Genomic DNA, 12,725 nt, shown 5'->3' on the forward strand with positions numbered 1-12,725 from the left:
TAAGAGTTTTATATATCTCCCTCAAAGCTTATTTTGTAGTCTTCTCATTATATAATTGTTTTTCATTTAACAAAAAAATGAGCCAATAAAACATCTTCAGGTGACTTGTTAAGAGTTAACATATTATGTCAAGCTCTAAGACTAAATGTCATAAACATTGTGTTAATTTTTAAATATTGTCTTAAACAGTTAAAAGAATAAAAATAATTCAAAACCTATGTCTATATTTGCCTAAATTATTATAAACAATGTTAAGGCAAAAATAAAAGCTGAAACATGTTAACAAAAACACTTAAATACTTTACCAGAGAAATTAAATGCATAAAAAGATGATGAACCATTAAACATTCTAGGAACTAGAATGGATATTTCTTTATTCTAAAAACACTATCAGTGGGGCACTTGGGTGGCTCAGTTGTTAAGCATTTGCCTTCAGCTCAGGTCATGATCCCGGTGTTCTGGGATCGAGCCCTGCGTCGGGCTCCCTGCTCCGTGGGAAACCTGCTTCTCCCTCTCCCACTGCCCCTGCTTATGTTCCCTCGCTCACTGTGTCTCTCTGTCAAATAAATAAATAAAAATCTTTAAAAAGATAAAAAAAAATAAAAACCCTATTAGTGTCAGATGTTTTCAAATTGCTTCAAAAGATAACAGGCAAGGGGTGCCTGGTGGCTCAGTCGTTAAGCGTCTGCCTTCAGCTCAGGGCATGATCCTGGGGTCCTGGGATCTAACCCTGCATTGGGCTCCCTGCCCAGTGGAGAGCCTGCTTCTCCCTCTCCTTCTGCTGCTCCCCCTGCTTGTGCTCTCTCTCTCTCTCAAATAAATAAATAAATAAAATATATACATATATAAAGATAACAGGCAAGTGTCACTGAGGAAAAGTAGCACTTTAGACATTATGGCTTCTAGGATAGTCTCCTAGTTGCCAAGATGCAATTAAAATAATTAAAGCTATTTGATAATTTGATGAGTTTATTCTATTTCCTGAATTTCTGATCTTTTCTATAGTCAGCCCACTTTAGATATGATAGTTAAAAAAAAGATTTCCATGATAATTTCAAAACATGAACTCCTCTTTCCCACTGACTCACCTGGCCACTGTCTTTTTGGGTAATGTGACAGATGCTTGTGGATGAAGAGTGTAATTACTGGTATTATCCGCTAGAACATCCACTCTTACAGTTGGTAAATTTCTATCACTGGGTTTCTCTTCAGAGACATCTTAACAGCAGTAACAAGAACAAAACAACATCAGTATCTTGAATAAGACCACGAGAATGTAACTAACTAGGACTCATACATTTGAAATAGGAAAGGCAAGATATATTCTAAAGATAGCAAAACTTATAATGCTTTGAGAATTTCCCTAATAACTTGTTTAGTTTCAAATTATAATACTGAGTACTGAAATTTTGTAATTAAATTTTTGAAGCTCATACTGAACAGCTAGGATATAAAAGTGGCAGAATAGTTATGTGAATAGTTTCATAATATATAATGTAAATGTAAAACTCTTTTTCATTTTTTTCATTTTTTTAATTTAAATTCAATTAGCCAACATATAATACATGATTAGTTTCAGACTCTTTTTCATTTCTATATATGTTTATCATTTTGTCTGCAAACTTCTTAAGTTTTAACTATTAACAAAGGTGAAGAATCATATCACTAAGGTAAAAATATCTACTCTAAAACATTAGCTATGAATGAACAATGAAACAGTGTAGCTATGGTGTTAGAAAAGAGATTGAAACAGATGGAAAAGGAAGGGAAGTAAAAGAAGAGAACTAACAGGGATATTATCTAATAGGTTAAGAAAGAGTAAAAATATGGGGAGCATAATTCTCCTTTCTGAATCTGAAGGAAAAAGAAAAGAGGAAAAGAGCAAAGAGGATGAAAAGAATAGTTAAATAAAAGAGTAATGAGTCACATGGCTAACAATAATATTGATAAAAATATAAATGTAAAAATTTCTTCAAAGCTATTAGCACTATATTCTTGTTATTGTTGCTGTTATTATTACTGTTATTGTAATAAAGAAGAATTTATTTTATGCTCACTGGTCATTTGGGAGGAAGCAAGAGTCAACCAGCTTCACAGAATTCCAAAATGAAATAGACAGCTAACCTAGACAGGAGTTGAAAAATGAACTTGAAATTTATTTGGGCTAAGAAACTTTTTCTAATTATTCAGTTCACAATCTTACCCAAAGAGATCAATTTTAGCACTGACTTTCATGAGGTGATTTTTCTGAAATATACATTTGTTCTTTAAAACATTCTCAAATCCCTTATATCCCATGATTACTCACCCCGAGGACTATTCACATCCACAAGCTGCCCCTGAGGTATAATCACTTGTGCCATTCCTGTCTGGGTAGATGGAATTACACGTAGCACCTGTCCATTTTCTGACGGGTTGGCAACAATCATCTTGGAAGCATTAAAAAAGAAATCAAATGCATAAGCCAACAATGATTGAACAGAATTATTACTTAAATAGATGATTAAAGACATGCCTATCTGTATGGTAGATACTATCATTTCCCTCATTTTGTAGATGAAAACACTGAGGTACTTAAAAATTTTTTTCCAAAATTTCGGAACTGGTAAGTGGTAAAGCTAGGATTCAAAAAAAGCAGTTTGACCCTATGTCCTATGATCTTAACCACCTATGGTCTTAATCATTACACATGTATGAGGTCTAATTACTTAATAATGTGAACAAGGCTCTGACTGGACTTAATATATTTACTTTTTTCTACTTACTATATTATATCCCTATGTGTTTGAATTATTTGTGTGGTAATCATTTGCTCATTTTAAGTCACTTTCATTAGTTTAAAAACAGTACCTTGTTATATGTCTAATTAAATAAATTTATTTTTATATCTTTGAATTTATATATTTCCTGTCTTGGTACATAAGGAATACCACAGAATGCCCCAAAAGTCTGAAAATATAAGAAAAATCATTTGTTTATTATTTCCTTTTTTTCCTTCAGTTTAACAACTGAATCCATTATATTAAATTTAGAGAACTGTCAATTAAAAGGGTGTCTGAAGCTGAAGAAAAACAATTTTAAGCCTATCATTTGAAAAATAAAACTAATATATTATTTGAAAATAAATTTATCCTAAATTTCCAGACTTTTCAGACACCCTGTAAACTTTATTACCTAATATACTACTCTTCTATTGACACAGTGTTACTGTTTTACCCAAAGTCGCTAGCCTCAATTCTCCCTCAAATAATATTTTGCAATCATTCCAACCCACTTTCCAAGACTGCCTTTTTGCTACGTAAAACATGAAAACATTACTGATGCCTGATAGAGACTGCAGTCCTAGTTTTAAGAGGGTCATTTGAGAAAATTTTAATTTGGAAAAAAAAAACTAAATTTGTAAAAAACTTCAACAAAGTAGATGCTTTAAGTATAATCGTAAACATCTCCCAGAAATTAAGAGTAGGAATTGTTTCCCTCCCCCAATGCTTATCAAGTTTCTTGAGATAAAAATATCTTGACTACCTCTTATCACTTCATCATGAAAAAGCAACTGTAAACTCTGATGATAACTGCTTTACATTTGTTGAGTGCATACTAAGTGACAAGACTTTACATGCATTACTGTATTTAATCCTCATCACATGTATATGAAGCATATACATTTTATACTTTAGAATACTGTCATAAGAGGTTATACAACTCATGCAGATAACAGAGAGTTATACAGTGGTGAGTTGAAATTCAAACCCAAATTCAAACAACTGTTCTGTACTGCTTCCCATTATCTGATGATGTTATTTAACCTAAAAAAAAAAGACAAAAAATACTGCTGGACTTTAAAAGGCAACAGTAATAACATGATTTTAAATTCTTTTCTCCTAAATAAGATTAAACGTTTGTGAAAAATATTCCATTCATTCTTAGAAAATAAGACTGCTCTGGTTACTACTAAATCCAAATAAAACACATATATTTACAATTTATTCAATCATATGAAAATTTCATAATTAAGAATGATCTGTGGAATATCATCTTAATGTTGAAAATATGTTTCCTATGCATAGTGGAGAAGAGTCTCCTCCATTTCCTCTTTCTTAGCTAATTCTACGTGGTACCTAAAAAACTATTTTCAGTTCATGTAATTTGATAATGGTGACAATAATATTACTTTTCCTATTTAAAAAAAGTTAATTATTTTTAATCTTTGCTATGAAAACAGAGTTTTGAAAAGTCATCTGTTGCAATGCATTCTATTTGAGGCAGACCATAAACATTATCAGAAAACCTTGAAAAAAAAAGGAAAACCTTGGCTAATAAGTAGTCATATTTACTGGGCTTTGTGTACTGTACAATACATCTAATATATCCAAAATATCATCCCTGCTTTGCTTTATAACTTCTTCATCTGTTGCAGATTCACTCACTACTGAATCTTTACTACTTCCTTGATAACTTCTACATTAAAAAAACATTAAAAAAACATTAAAAAGAGCTCCATTTGGTGGAAGATGTTGAAAATGGGAAAGACCATGCATATATAGGGGCAGGGGTTTTATGAGAAATCTCTGTATCTTCCATTCAGTTTTGCTTTGAACCTAAAACTGCTCTAAAAAATAAAGTCTATTAAAACAAACAAAAACCCTGAAAAGTTCCACTAAGTTTCCCAAAACATCACCACTTTCTGATCATTGGTTCTTTGAAGAAAATACTTTTTTTTTTTAAGATTTTATTTATTTATTTGAAAGAGTGAGACAGCGAGAGAGAGAACACAAGCAGTGGGAGTGGGAGAGGGAGAAGCAGGCTCCTTGCTGAGCAGGGAGCCCAATGGGGGGCTTGATCCCAGGACACTGGGGTCATGACCTGAGCCAAAGGCAGCCGCTTAACGACTGAGCCATCCAGGCGCCCCAAAAATACTTTCTTATACTCTATGTTTCTTACTCTTATTCCATGCTTCATGCCATAGGTTTTCTATTTCATAGCTTCAGATAACCCTCTGTATCATCTCTTACCCCAGACAATGTAAAATCACCGTTATGACCACTTTGTAAAGAAAGTTTAATAAAATTGCAAAGAGAATGGGAACTCTAACATTTTTTAGACTCAAACAAATAAATGACTTTAATGTGCTTTTTAAGAAAGCTACCATGTGTAAAATGATAACCCTTCATACAATAGCATATAGATTAACTCTAGAATGCTCTAGACTAGAAACAAAAGAGGGATTAATTTTAGGTAAAATGGTTGCTCACTTGTGATGTAATTTATAATTGAAATTATAATTTTTGAAATAATTTTTATTATGTAATTAATAAATATCCATTGTAGAAAATTTGGAAAAAGGTAAACAAAAGATACATTATTCTTCATATTATTAATGTAAGGATATTCTTATTAACCAGAGAGAAACTTAGAAGTTTTTCTCAGTAATTCTCTTTAATTTCAATCAAAACCATCTTTTATTTCTTCTATTCAAACTATAAACTTGGCCATGAATACTTCAGCTAACAGTTTAAAGCGGCATTCTCACCTTTATATGCATGACACATACATATCTACCCATCAGCAAGTATGTCTAACTGCCAGTATACCACTGGTACCTCCACTGCTTTCTTTTGCTTCAAGAAGGCATACCAGCCTGTGGCAAGCAAGTTAGTGACTGATAGGTAGATAAAGCAATAACCTTGAGTTCAGTCAAATGTATACAAAAAATAAATATAAGTTACATGTAAACTCTGGCACTAGTACAGATTTTGATACATTTCCAATTGATCTTAAAGTGACAATGTACCTAGATGAAGTGACTGGTAAATAGTGGTTTAACATTCTATTAGTAGTCCTAAAAGAAAATCTTTTGAAATCTTCGCATAACAAAATGAACGTCATGAAAACAGTATTTTCAAAGCAATGCAAGTCAACAGTTTCAAGAAATTAAGGTCATCTAGTAAGGTTAATATATTTTGCTAAACAGCATAAAACTGGTTATTTATAAAATACACTCACCATTTGTGCATTAGAATCCCCCAATGACTGGAGTTCATATTGAATAGGCTGCTCATTTTGGTCCACTAGATGGAAGTGTTCTGCAGAAAGAGTCTGTGTCTGAGTCAGGGCCCCTGGTATATTCTGTGATGTGAGTGAATTATCTGCTTCATGAGAGGTGATGGGTAAAACTCTAGGAGAACCATTCTGTCCAAAGGAAGGATCCCTGGAGTCCATACAGGTTAGATGCTTTTGCAAAGGAAAAAAAAAAGCACATGGGTGTTTGTAAAATATGTCACAATTTGTATTTTTTAATTTTTTAAAAAGATTTTTTATTTTTATTATGTTCAGTTAGCTACCATATAGTACATCATTAGCTTTTGATGTAGTGTTCAATGATTCATTAGTTGCATATAACACCCGTGCTCATCACATGTGCCCTCCTTAATACCCAACACCCGGCTACCTCATCCCCCTATCCCCCTCCTTTCTGAAACCCTCAGATTGTTTCCCCGAGTCCACAGTCTCTCATGGTTCATCTCTCCCTCCGATTTCCAACCCCCTTCATTTCTCCCTTCCTTCTCCTAATGTCCTCCATGCTCTTCCTTATGTTCCACATATGAGTAAAACCATATGGTAATTGTCTTTCTCTGCTTGACTTATTTCACTTATATAATCCCCTTCAGTTCCATCCATGTTGATGCAAATGGTGGGTATTCATCCTTTCTGATGACTGAGTAATATTCCACTGTATATATGGACCACATCTTCTTTATCCATTCATCTGTTGAAGGCCATCTCGGCTCCTTCCACAGTTTGGCAATTGTGGACATTGCTGCTATGAACATGGGCGTGCATGTGCCCCTCCTTTTCACTCCATCTGTATCTTTGAGGTAAATACCTAGTAGTACAATTGCTGGGTCATAGGGTAGCTCTATTTTTAACATCTTGAGGACCCTCCATACTGTCTTCCAGAGTGGCTGCACCAGCGTGCAGTCCCACCAACAGTGTAGGAGGGTTTCCCTTTCTCCACTTCCTAACATTTGTTGTTGCTTGTTTTGTTAATTTTTGCCATTCTAATTGGTGTAAGGTGGTATCACATTGTGGTTTTGATTTGTATTTCCCTGATGGCTAGTGATGTTGAACATTTTTTCAGGTGTTTGTTAGCCATTTGAATGTCTTCTTTGGAGAAATGTCTGTTCATGTCTTCTGCCCATTTTTTGACTGGATTATTTGTTTTTTGGGTGTTGAGTTTGAGAAGTTCTTTTTTTTTAATATTTTATTTATTTATTTGACAGAGAGAGACACAGCGAGAGAGGGAACACAAGCAGAGGGAGTGGGAGAGGGAGAAGCAGGCTTCCTGCGGAGCAGGGAGCCCCATGCAGGGCTCGATCTCAGGACCCTGAGACCACGACCCGAGCTGAAGGCAGATGCCTAATGACTGAGCCACCCACGTGCCCCGAGTTTGAGTTCTTTATAGATCTTGGATACAAGCCCTTTATCCATAATGTCATTTGCAAATATCTTCTCCCATTCTGTGGGTTGCCTCTTAATTTTGTTGATTGTTTCCTTTGCTGTGCAGAAGCTTTTTATCTTGATGAAGTCCCAAAAGTTCATTTTTGCTTTTGTTTCCCTTGCCTTTGGAGATGTGTCTTGAAAGAAGTTGCTGTGGCCAATGTCAAAGAGGTTACTGCCTGTGTTCTCCTCTAGGATTTTGATGGATTCTTGTCTCACATTTAGGTCTTTCATCCATTTTGAGTTTATCTTTGTGTAAGGTATAAGAGAATGGTTGTTTCATTCTTCTGCATGTGACTGCCCGATTTTCCCAGCATCATTTATCGAAGAGACTGTCTTTTTACCATTGGATATTCTCTCCTGATTTGTTGAAGATTAGTTGACCATAGAGTTGAGGGTCCATTTCTGGGGTCTCTATTCTGTTCCATTGATCTATGTGTCTGTTTTTATGCCTAAACCATGCTGTCTTGACGATCATATAGTTTGAAGTCAGGCATTGTGATGCCCCCAGCTTTGGTTTTCTTTTTCAACAATCCCCTGGCGATTTGGGGTCTTTTCTGGTTCCACACAAATTTTAGAATTGTTTGTTCCAGCTCTGTGAAAAATGTCGATGGTATTTTGAAAGGGATTGCATTGAAAATGTAGATTACTCTGGGCAGCATAGACATTTTCACAATGTTTATTATTCCAATCCATGAGCATGGAATGTTTTTCCATCTCTTTGTGTCTTCCTCAATTTGTTTCATAAGTGTTCTGTAATTTGTAGACTACAGATCCTTTACCTCTTTGATTAGGTTTATTCCTAAGTACTTTATGGGGTTTGGTGCTATTGTAAATGGAATCAATTCCTTAATTTCTCTTTCTTCAGTCACATTGTTAGTGTATAGAAATGCAACTGATTTCTGTGCATTGATTTTGTATCCTGCCATGTTGCTGAATTGTAGTATGAGTTCTAGTAATTTGGGGGTGGAGTCTTTTGGGTTTCCACATAAAGTATCACGTCATCTGCGAAGAAATTTTGATTTCTTCCTTGACAATTTGAATGCCTTCTATTTCTTTTTGTTGTCTGATTGCCGAGGCTAGGACTTCTAGTACTATGTTGAACAAAGGTGGTGAGAGTGGGCATCCCTGTCATTATGTTCAGTTAGCTACTGTATAGTACATCATTAGCTTTTGATGTAGTGTTCCTGATCTTAAGGGAAAAGCTCTTAGTTTTTTCCCCACTGAGAATGATATTCGCTGTGGGCTTTTCACAGATGGCTTTTATGATATTTAGATATATTCCCTCTACCTCTATATTTTGAAGAGTTTTAATCAGGAAAGGATGCTGTATTTTGTCAAATTCTTTTTCTGCATCAATTCAGAGGATCATATGGTTCTTGTCTTTTCTTTTATTAATGTGCTCTATCACGTTGATTGATTTGCGAATGTTGAGCCACCCTTGCATGCCAAGAATAAATCTCACTTGGTCGTGGTGAATAATCCTTTTAATGTACTGTTGGATCCTATTGGCTAGAATCTTGTTGAGAATTTTGGCATCCAAGTTCATCAGGGATATTGGTCTATAATTCTCCTTTTTGATGGTGTCTTTGCCTGGTTTGGGGATCAGGGTAATGCTGGCTCATAGAACGAGTTTGGAAGTTTTCCTTCTGTTTTTATTTTTTGAGACAGCATCAGTAGAATAGGTATTATTACTTCTTTAAATGTTTGGTAGAATTCCCCTGGGAATCCTCTGGCCCTGGACTCTTGTCTTTTGGGAGGGTTTAGATTACTGCTTCAATTTCATTACTGATTATTGGTCTACTGAGATTGTCTATTTTTTCCTGTTTTAGTCTTGGTAGTTGTTTTTTTTTAAGATTTTATTTATTTATTTGACAGAGAGAGAGAGAGAGACAGTGAGAGTGGGAACACAAGGAGAAGGAGTGGGAGAGGGAGAAGCAGGCTTCCCACTGAGCAGGGGGCCTGATGCAGGGCTCAATCCCAGGACCCTGGGATCATGACCCAAGCCAAAGGCAGATGCTTAACAACTGAGCCACCCAGGCACCCCTCAGTCTCGGTAGTTTATGTTTCCAGGAAGGCATCCATTTCTTCCATGTTGCTTAATTTTTTGGCATATAGTTGCTGGTAATAATTTCTAATAATTGTTTCTATTTCCTTGGTGTTAGTCGTGATCTCTCCCCTTTCATTCATGATTTTATTAATTTGGGTCCTTTCTCTTTTCTTTTGGATAAGTCTGGCCAGAGGTTTATCGATCTTATTAATTCTTTCAAAGAACCAGCTTCTAGTTTCATTGATCTGTTCTACTGTTTTTGTTTTCTATTTCATTGATCTCTGCTCTAATCTTTATTACTTCTCTTCTCCTACTTGGTTTAGGTTTTATTTGCTGTTCTTTCTCCAGCTCCTTTAGGTGTAAGGTTAGTTTATGCAATTGGGATTTTTCTACTTTTTTGAGAAAGGCTTGGATGGCTATGTATTTCCCTCTTAGGACCGCCTTTGTAGTATCCTACAGGTTTGGGAGATGTGTTTTCGTTCTCATTAGTTTCCATGAGTTCTTTAAGTTCTTCTTTAATTTCCTGATTGACCCAATCATTCTTTAGCAAGATGCTCTTTAACTTCCAAGTGTTTGAACTCCTTCCAAATTTCTTCTTGTGATTGAGTTCCAGTTTCAAAGCACCATAGTCTGATAACATGCAGGGAATAATCTCAATCTTTTGGTATTGGTTGAGACCTGATTTGTGACCCAGCATGTTGTCTATTCTGGAGAAAGTTCCATGTGTATTCGAGAAGAATGAGTATTCTGTTGTTTTATGGTGGAATGTTTTGTATATATCTACAACGTCCATCTAGTCCAATGTGTCCTTCAAAGCTCTTGTTTCTTTGTTGATTTTCTGCTTAGATGATCTGTCCATTGCTGAGAGTGGAGTGTTAAGGTCTCCTACTATTAATGTATTATTATCAATATGATTCTTTATTTTGGTTAACAGCTGGCTTATGTAATCGGCTGCTCCTATGTTGGCGGCATAGATATTTACAATTGTTAGATTTTCTTGTTGGATAGATCCTTTAAGTATGATATAGTGCCCCTCTACATCTCTTACTATAGTCTTTGGTTTAAAATCTAATTTGTCTGATATGAGAATTGTTACCCCAGCTTTCTTTTGAGGTCCGTTGGCATAATAAATGGTTCTCCATCCCCTCACTTTCAATCTGGAGGTGTCTTTAGGTTCAAAATGAGTCTCTTGTAGACAGCATGTGGATGGGTCCTGTCTTTGTATCCAATCTGCAACCCTGTGTCATTTCATGGGAGTATTTAGGCTGTTCATGCTGAGAGTAACTACTGAAAGTTATGAATTTAGTGCCATCATATTGCCTGTACAGTCCCTGTTTCTATAGATTGCCTCTGTAAATTTCTGGTCTATATTACTCTTGGGGTCTTCTTTTATAGAATCCCCCTTAATATTTCTTGCAGGGCTGGCTTAGTGGTCACATATTCTTTCAATTTCTGCTGGTCCTGGAAGCTCTTTGTCTCTCCGTCCGTTCTGAAGGACAGCTTTGCTGGATAAAGTATTCTTGGCTGCATGTTCCTCTCATTTAGTACCTTGAATATTTTTTTTTTTTTTTGAGGAACTGAAGAACGAATTTGTTTATTGAGGGTAAGGGTGCAAGCAATATAAAAATCAAAAGCTTATCTGACTTTTCTTTCTCTGCTTCTCAAATGGGGGTTGGATTTTATTTGTACATTTTCTGAGGGTCCCAATCTGCTCATGGAATCCTTTATATAGGGGGAAGCTGTGGGGCAGATTCCTAGAGACCCTTCGGGAGAACTCTCATTGGGTGGGCGGGAGTGTTGCTCATGTTGCCTACTTCTTTCCCTTCTGCTTCATGTGTATTACAAAATAGTCATTGCATGCGATGGTGAGCCCAGCAATCAGAGAGAAGCAGCTCTGGAAGCCCACTTTGCCGTCTCAGCACTGGTCCAGGTCCTTCATTATTTTGTCCATGGCCAGAGGGTCTTTTTGATTTTCCAAAAATCCAGGGAACTCCTTTTCCATGAGTACTCTCAGGTCCTCCTTTGTTAAATAGCCTTTATCCCCAGCAAACTTGTGAAATGTGAACATCATGGTTTCCATGGCGTGTTCCATTTGAGATGGCATTTTGGTGAGGTCTGTTGAAACCTTGGCCCGAGGCGCGGCTGGGACAATTGGCTGGCTGGGACGCACGGCCAGTCAGTACCTTGAATATTTCTTGCCAGCTCTCTCTGGTTTTCTAGGTCTCTGTAGAGAGGTCTGACGTTATTCTGATGTTCCTCCCTCCACACATAAGAAATCTTCTCCCCCCCCCCCCGCCCCAGCTGCTCTCAGGATAGCTTCCTTGGCTCTAAGATTAGCAAGTTTTACTATTATATGCCAGGGTATTTGTCTATTTTTATTGATCTTGGGAGAGGTCCTCTCTTGCCTCTTGGACACGAATGCTTGTTTCCTTTCCCAGATTAGGGAAGTTCTCAGCTATGATTTGCTCAAATATTATCTTCTAGTCCTCTCTCTCTCCACCCCCTCAGGGATCCCAATAATTCTGACAATGGAACATTTCATGGCATCATTGATCTCTTTAAATCTGTTCTCATGGGCTTCTAGTTGTTTATCCCAGTCTTCCTCAGCTTTCCTTCCTTTCTATCAGCTTATCTTCTTAGATCACTAATTTGTTCTTCTGCCTCATTTACCCTGGCCGTTAGAATATCCAGTTTAGACTGCATCTCATTCGTAGCATTTTTAAGTTTGGCCTGATTAGATTTCATTTCTGCCCTAAGAGATTCTATATTGTTGCTAATAGTTTTCTCAAGACTAGCTATTGCCTTCATAACTGCTACCCTGAAGTCTATCTCTGACACCTTCCTTATACCCCTAACCGTTAGGTCTGCAGCAAAGGCCAAAGTCTCTGGTTCTTTTCTTTGTTGGGAGTTCCACCTCCTAGTCATTCTGTTGAAGGATGGTTCAGGGAATGTACAGAGTCCAAAATATCAACCACGACCCAAGCAAGATGCAGCCTAGGAAAATATGGAGTGGTTGGAAGCCACCACCGAAAAAACAAAGCCAAAATGAAACCGGAGAATAAAATTTATAGAATTAAAAAAAATTTTTTTAAATTAAAAATTAAAAAAAGGGGGGGAGTGAAGGAAAGGGGGATACATATAATCCCTCAGTCTGGACAAAGTAGGGTGTTTCAGTTTT

The 12,725-nt window shown here is 36.3% G+C and overlaps 1 protein-coding gene and 1 pseudogene across 4 annotated transcripts in view; both read right to left on the reverse strand.

Annotated features, from left to right (window-relative positions):
* The window catches only part of CARF (calcium responsive transcription factor), a 90,698-nt gene that overhangs the window by 59,283 nt on the left and 18,690 nt on the right, over window positions 1-12,725 (reverse strand). For 2 of the 4 annotated variants that reach the window (XR_012374573.1, XM_025893039.2), the window contains 3 exons: window positions 6,004-6,231; window positions 2,309-2,429; window positions 1,089-1,218 (listed from right to left, as the gene is read on the reverse strand). Coding sequence is in view for 1 of the 4 variants with exons in the window: in XM_025893039.2 (XP_025748824.1) it covers window positions 1,089-1,218; window positions 2,309-2,429; window positions 6,004-6,231 (479 nt within the window). In the remaining 3 variants the exon portion in view is untranslated. Of the gene's footprint in view, window positions 1-1,088; window positions 1,219-2,057; window positions 2,125-2,308; window positions 2,430-6,003; window positions 6,232-12,725 lie in introns of those variants that run through there. The other 2 variants (XR_012374574.1, XR_012374575.1) reach the window with 2 other exon arrangements.
* On the reverse strand, window positions 11,110-11,798 carry LOC112839932 (protein S100-A10 pseudogene; annotated as a pseudogene).

Source organism: Callorhinus ursinus, unplaced genomic scaffold (assembly GCF_003265705.2).
Source record: "Callorhinus ursinus isolate GAN/ISIS: 27379988/994484 unplaced genomic scaffold, GSC_fseal_2.0 scaffold2, whole genome shotgun sequence".
NCBI classification, from domain to species: domain Eukaryota; kingdom Metazoa; phylum Chordata; class Mammalia; order Carnivora; family Otariidae; genus Callorhinus; species Callorhinus ursinus.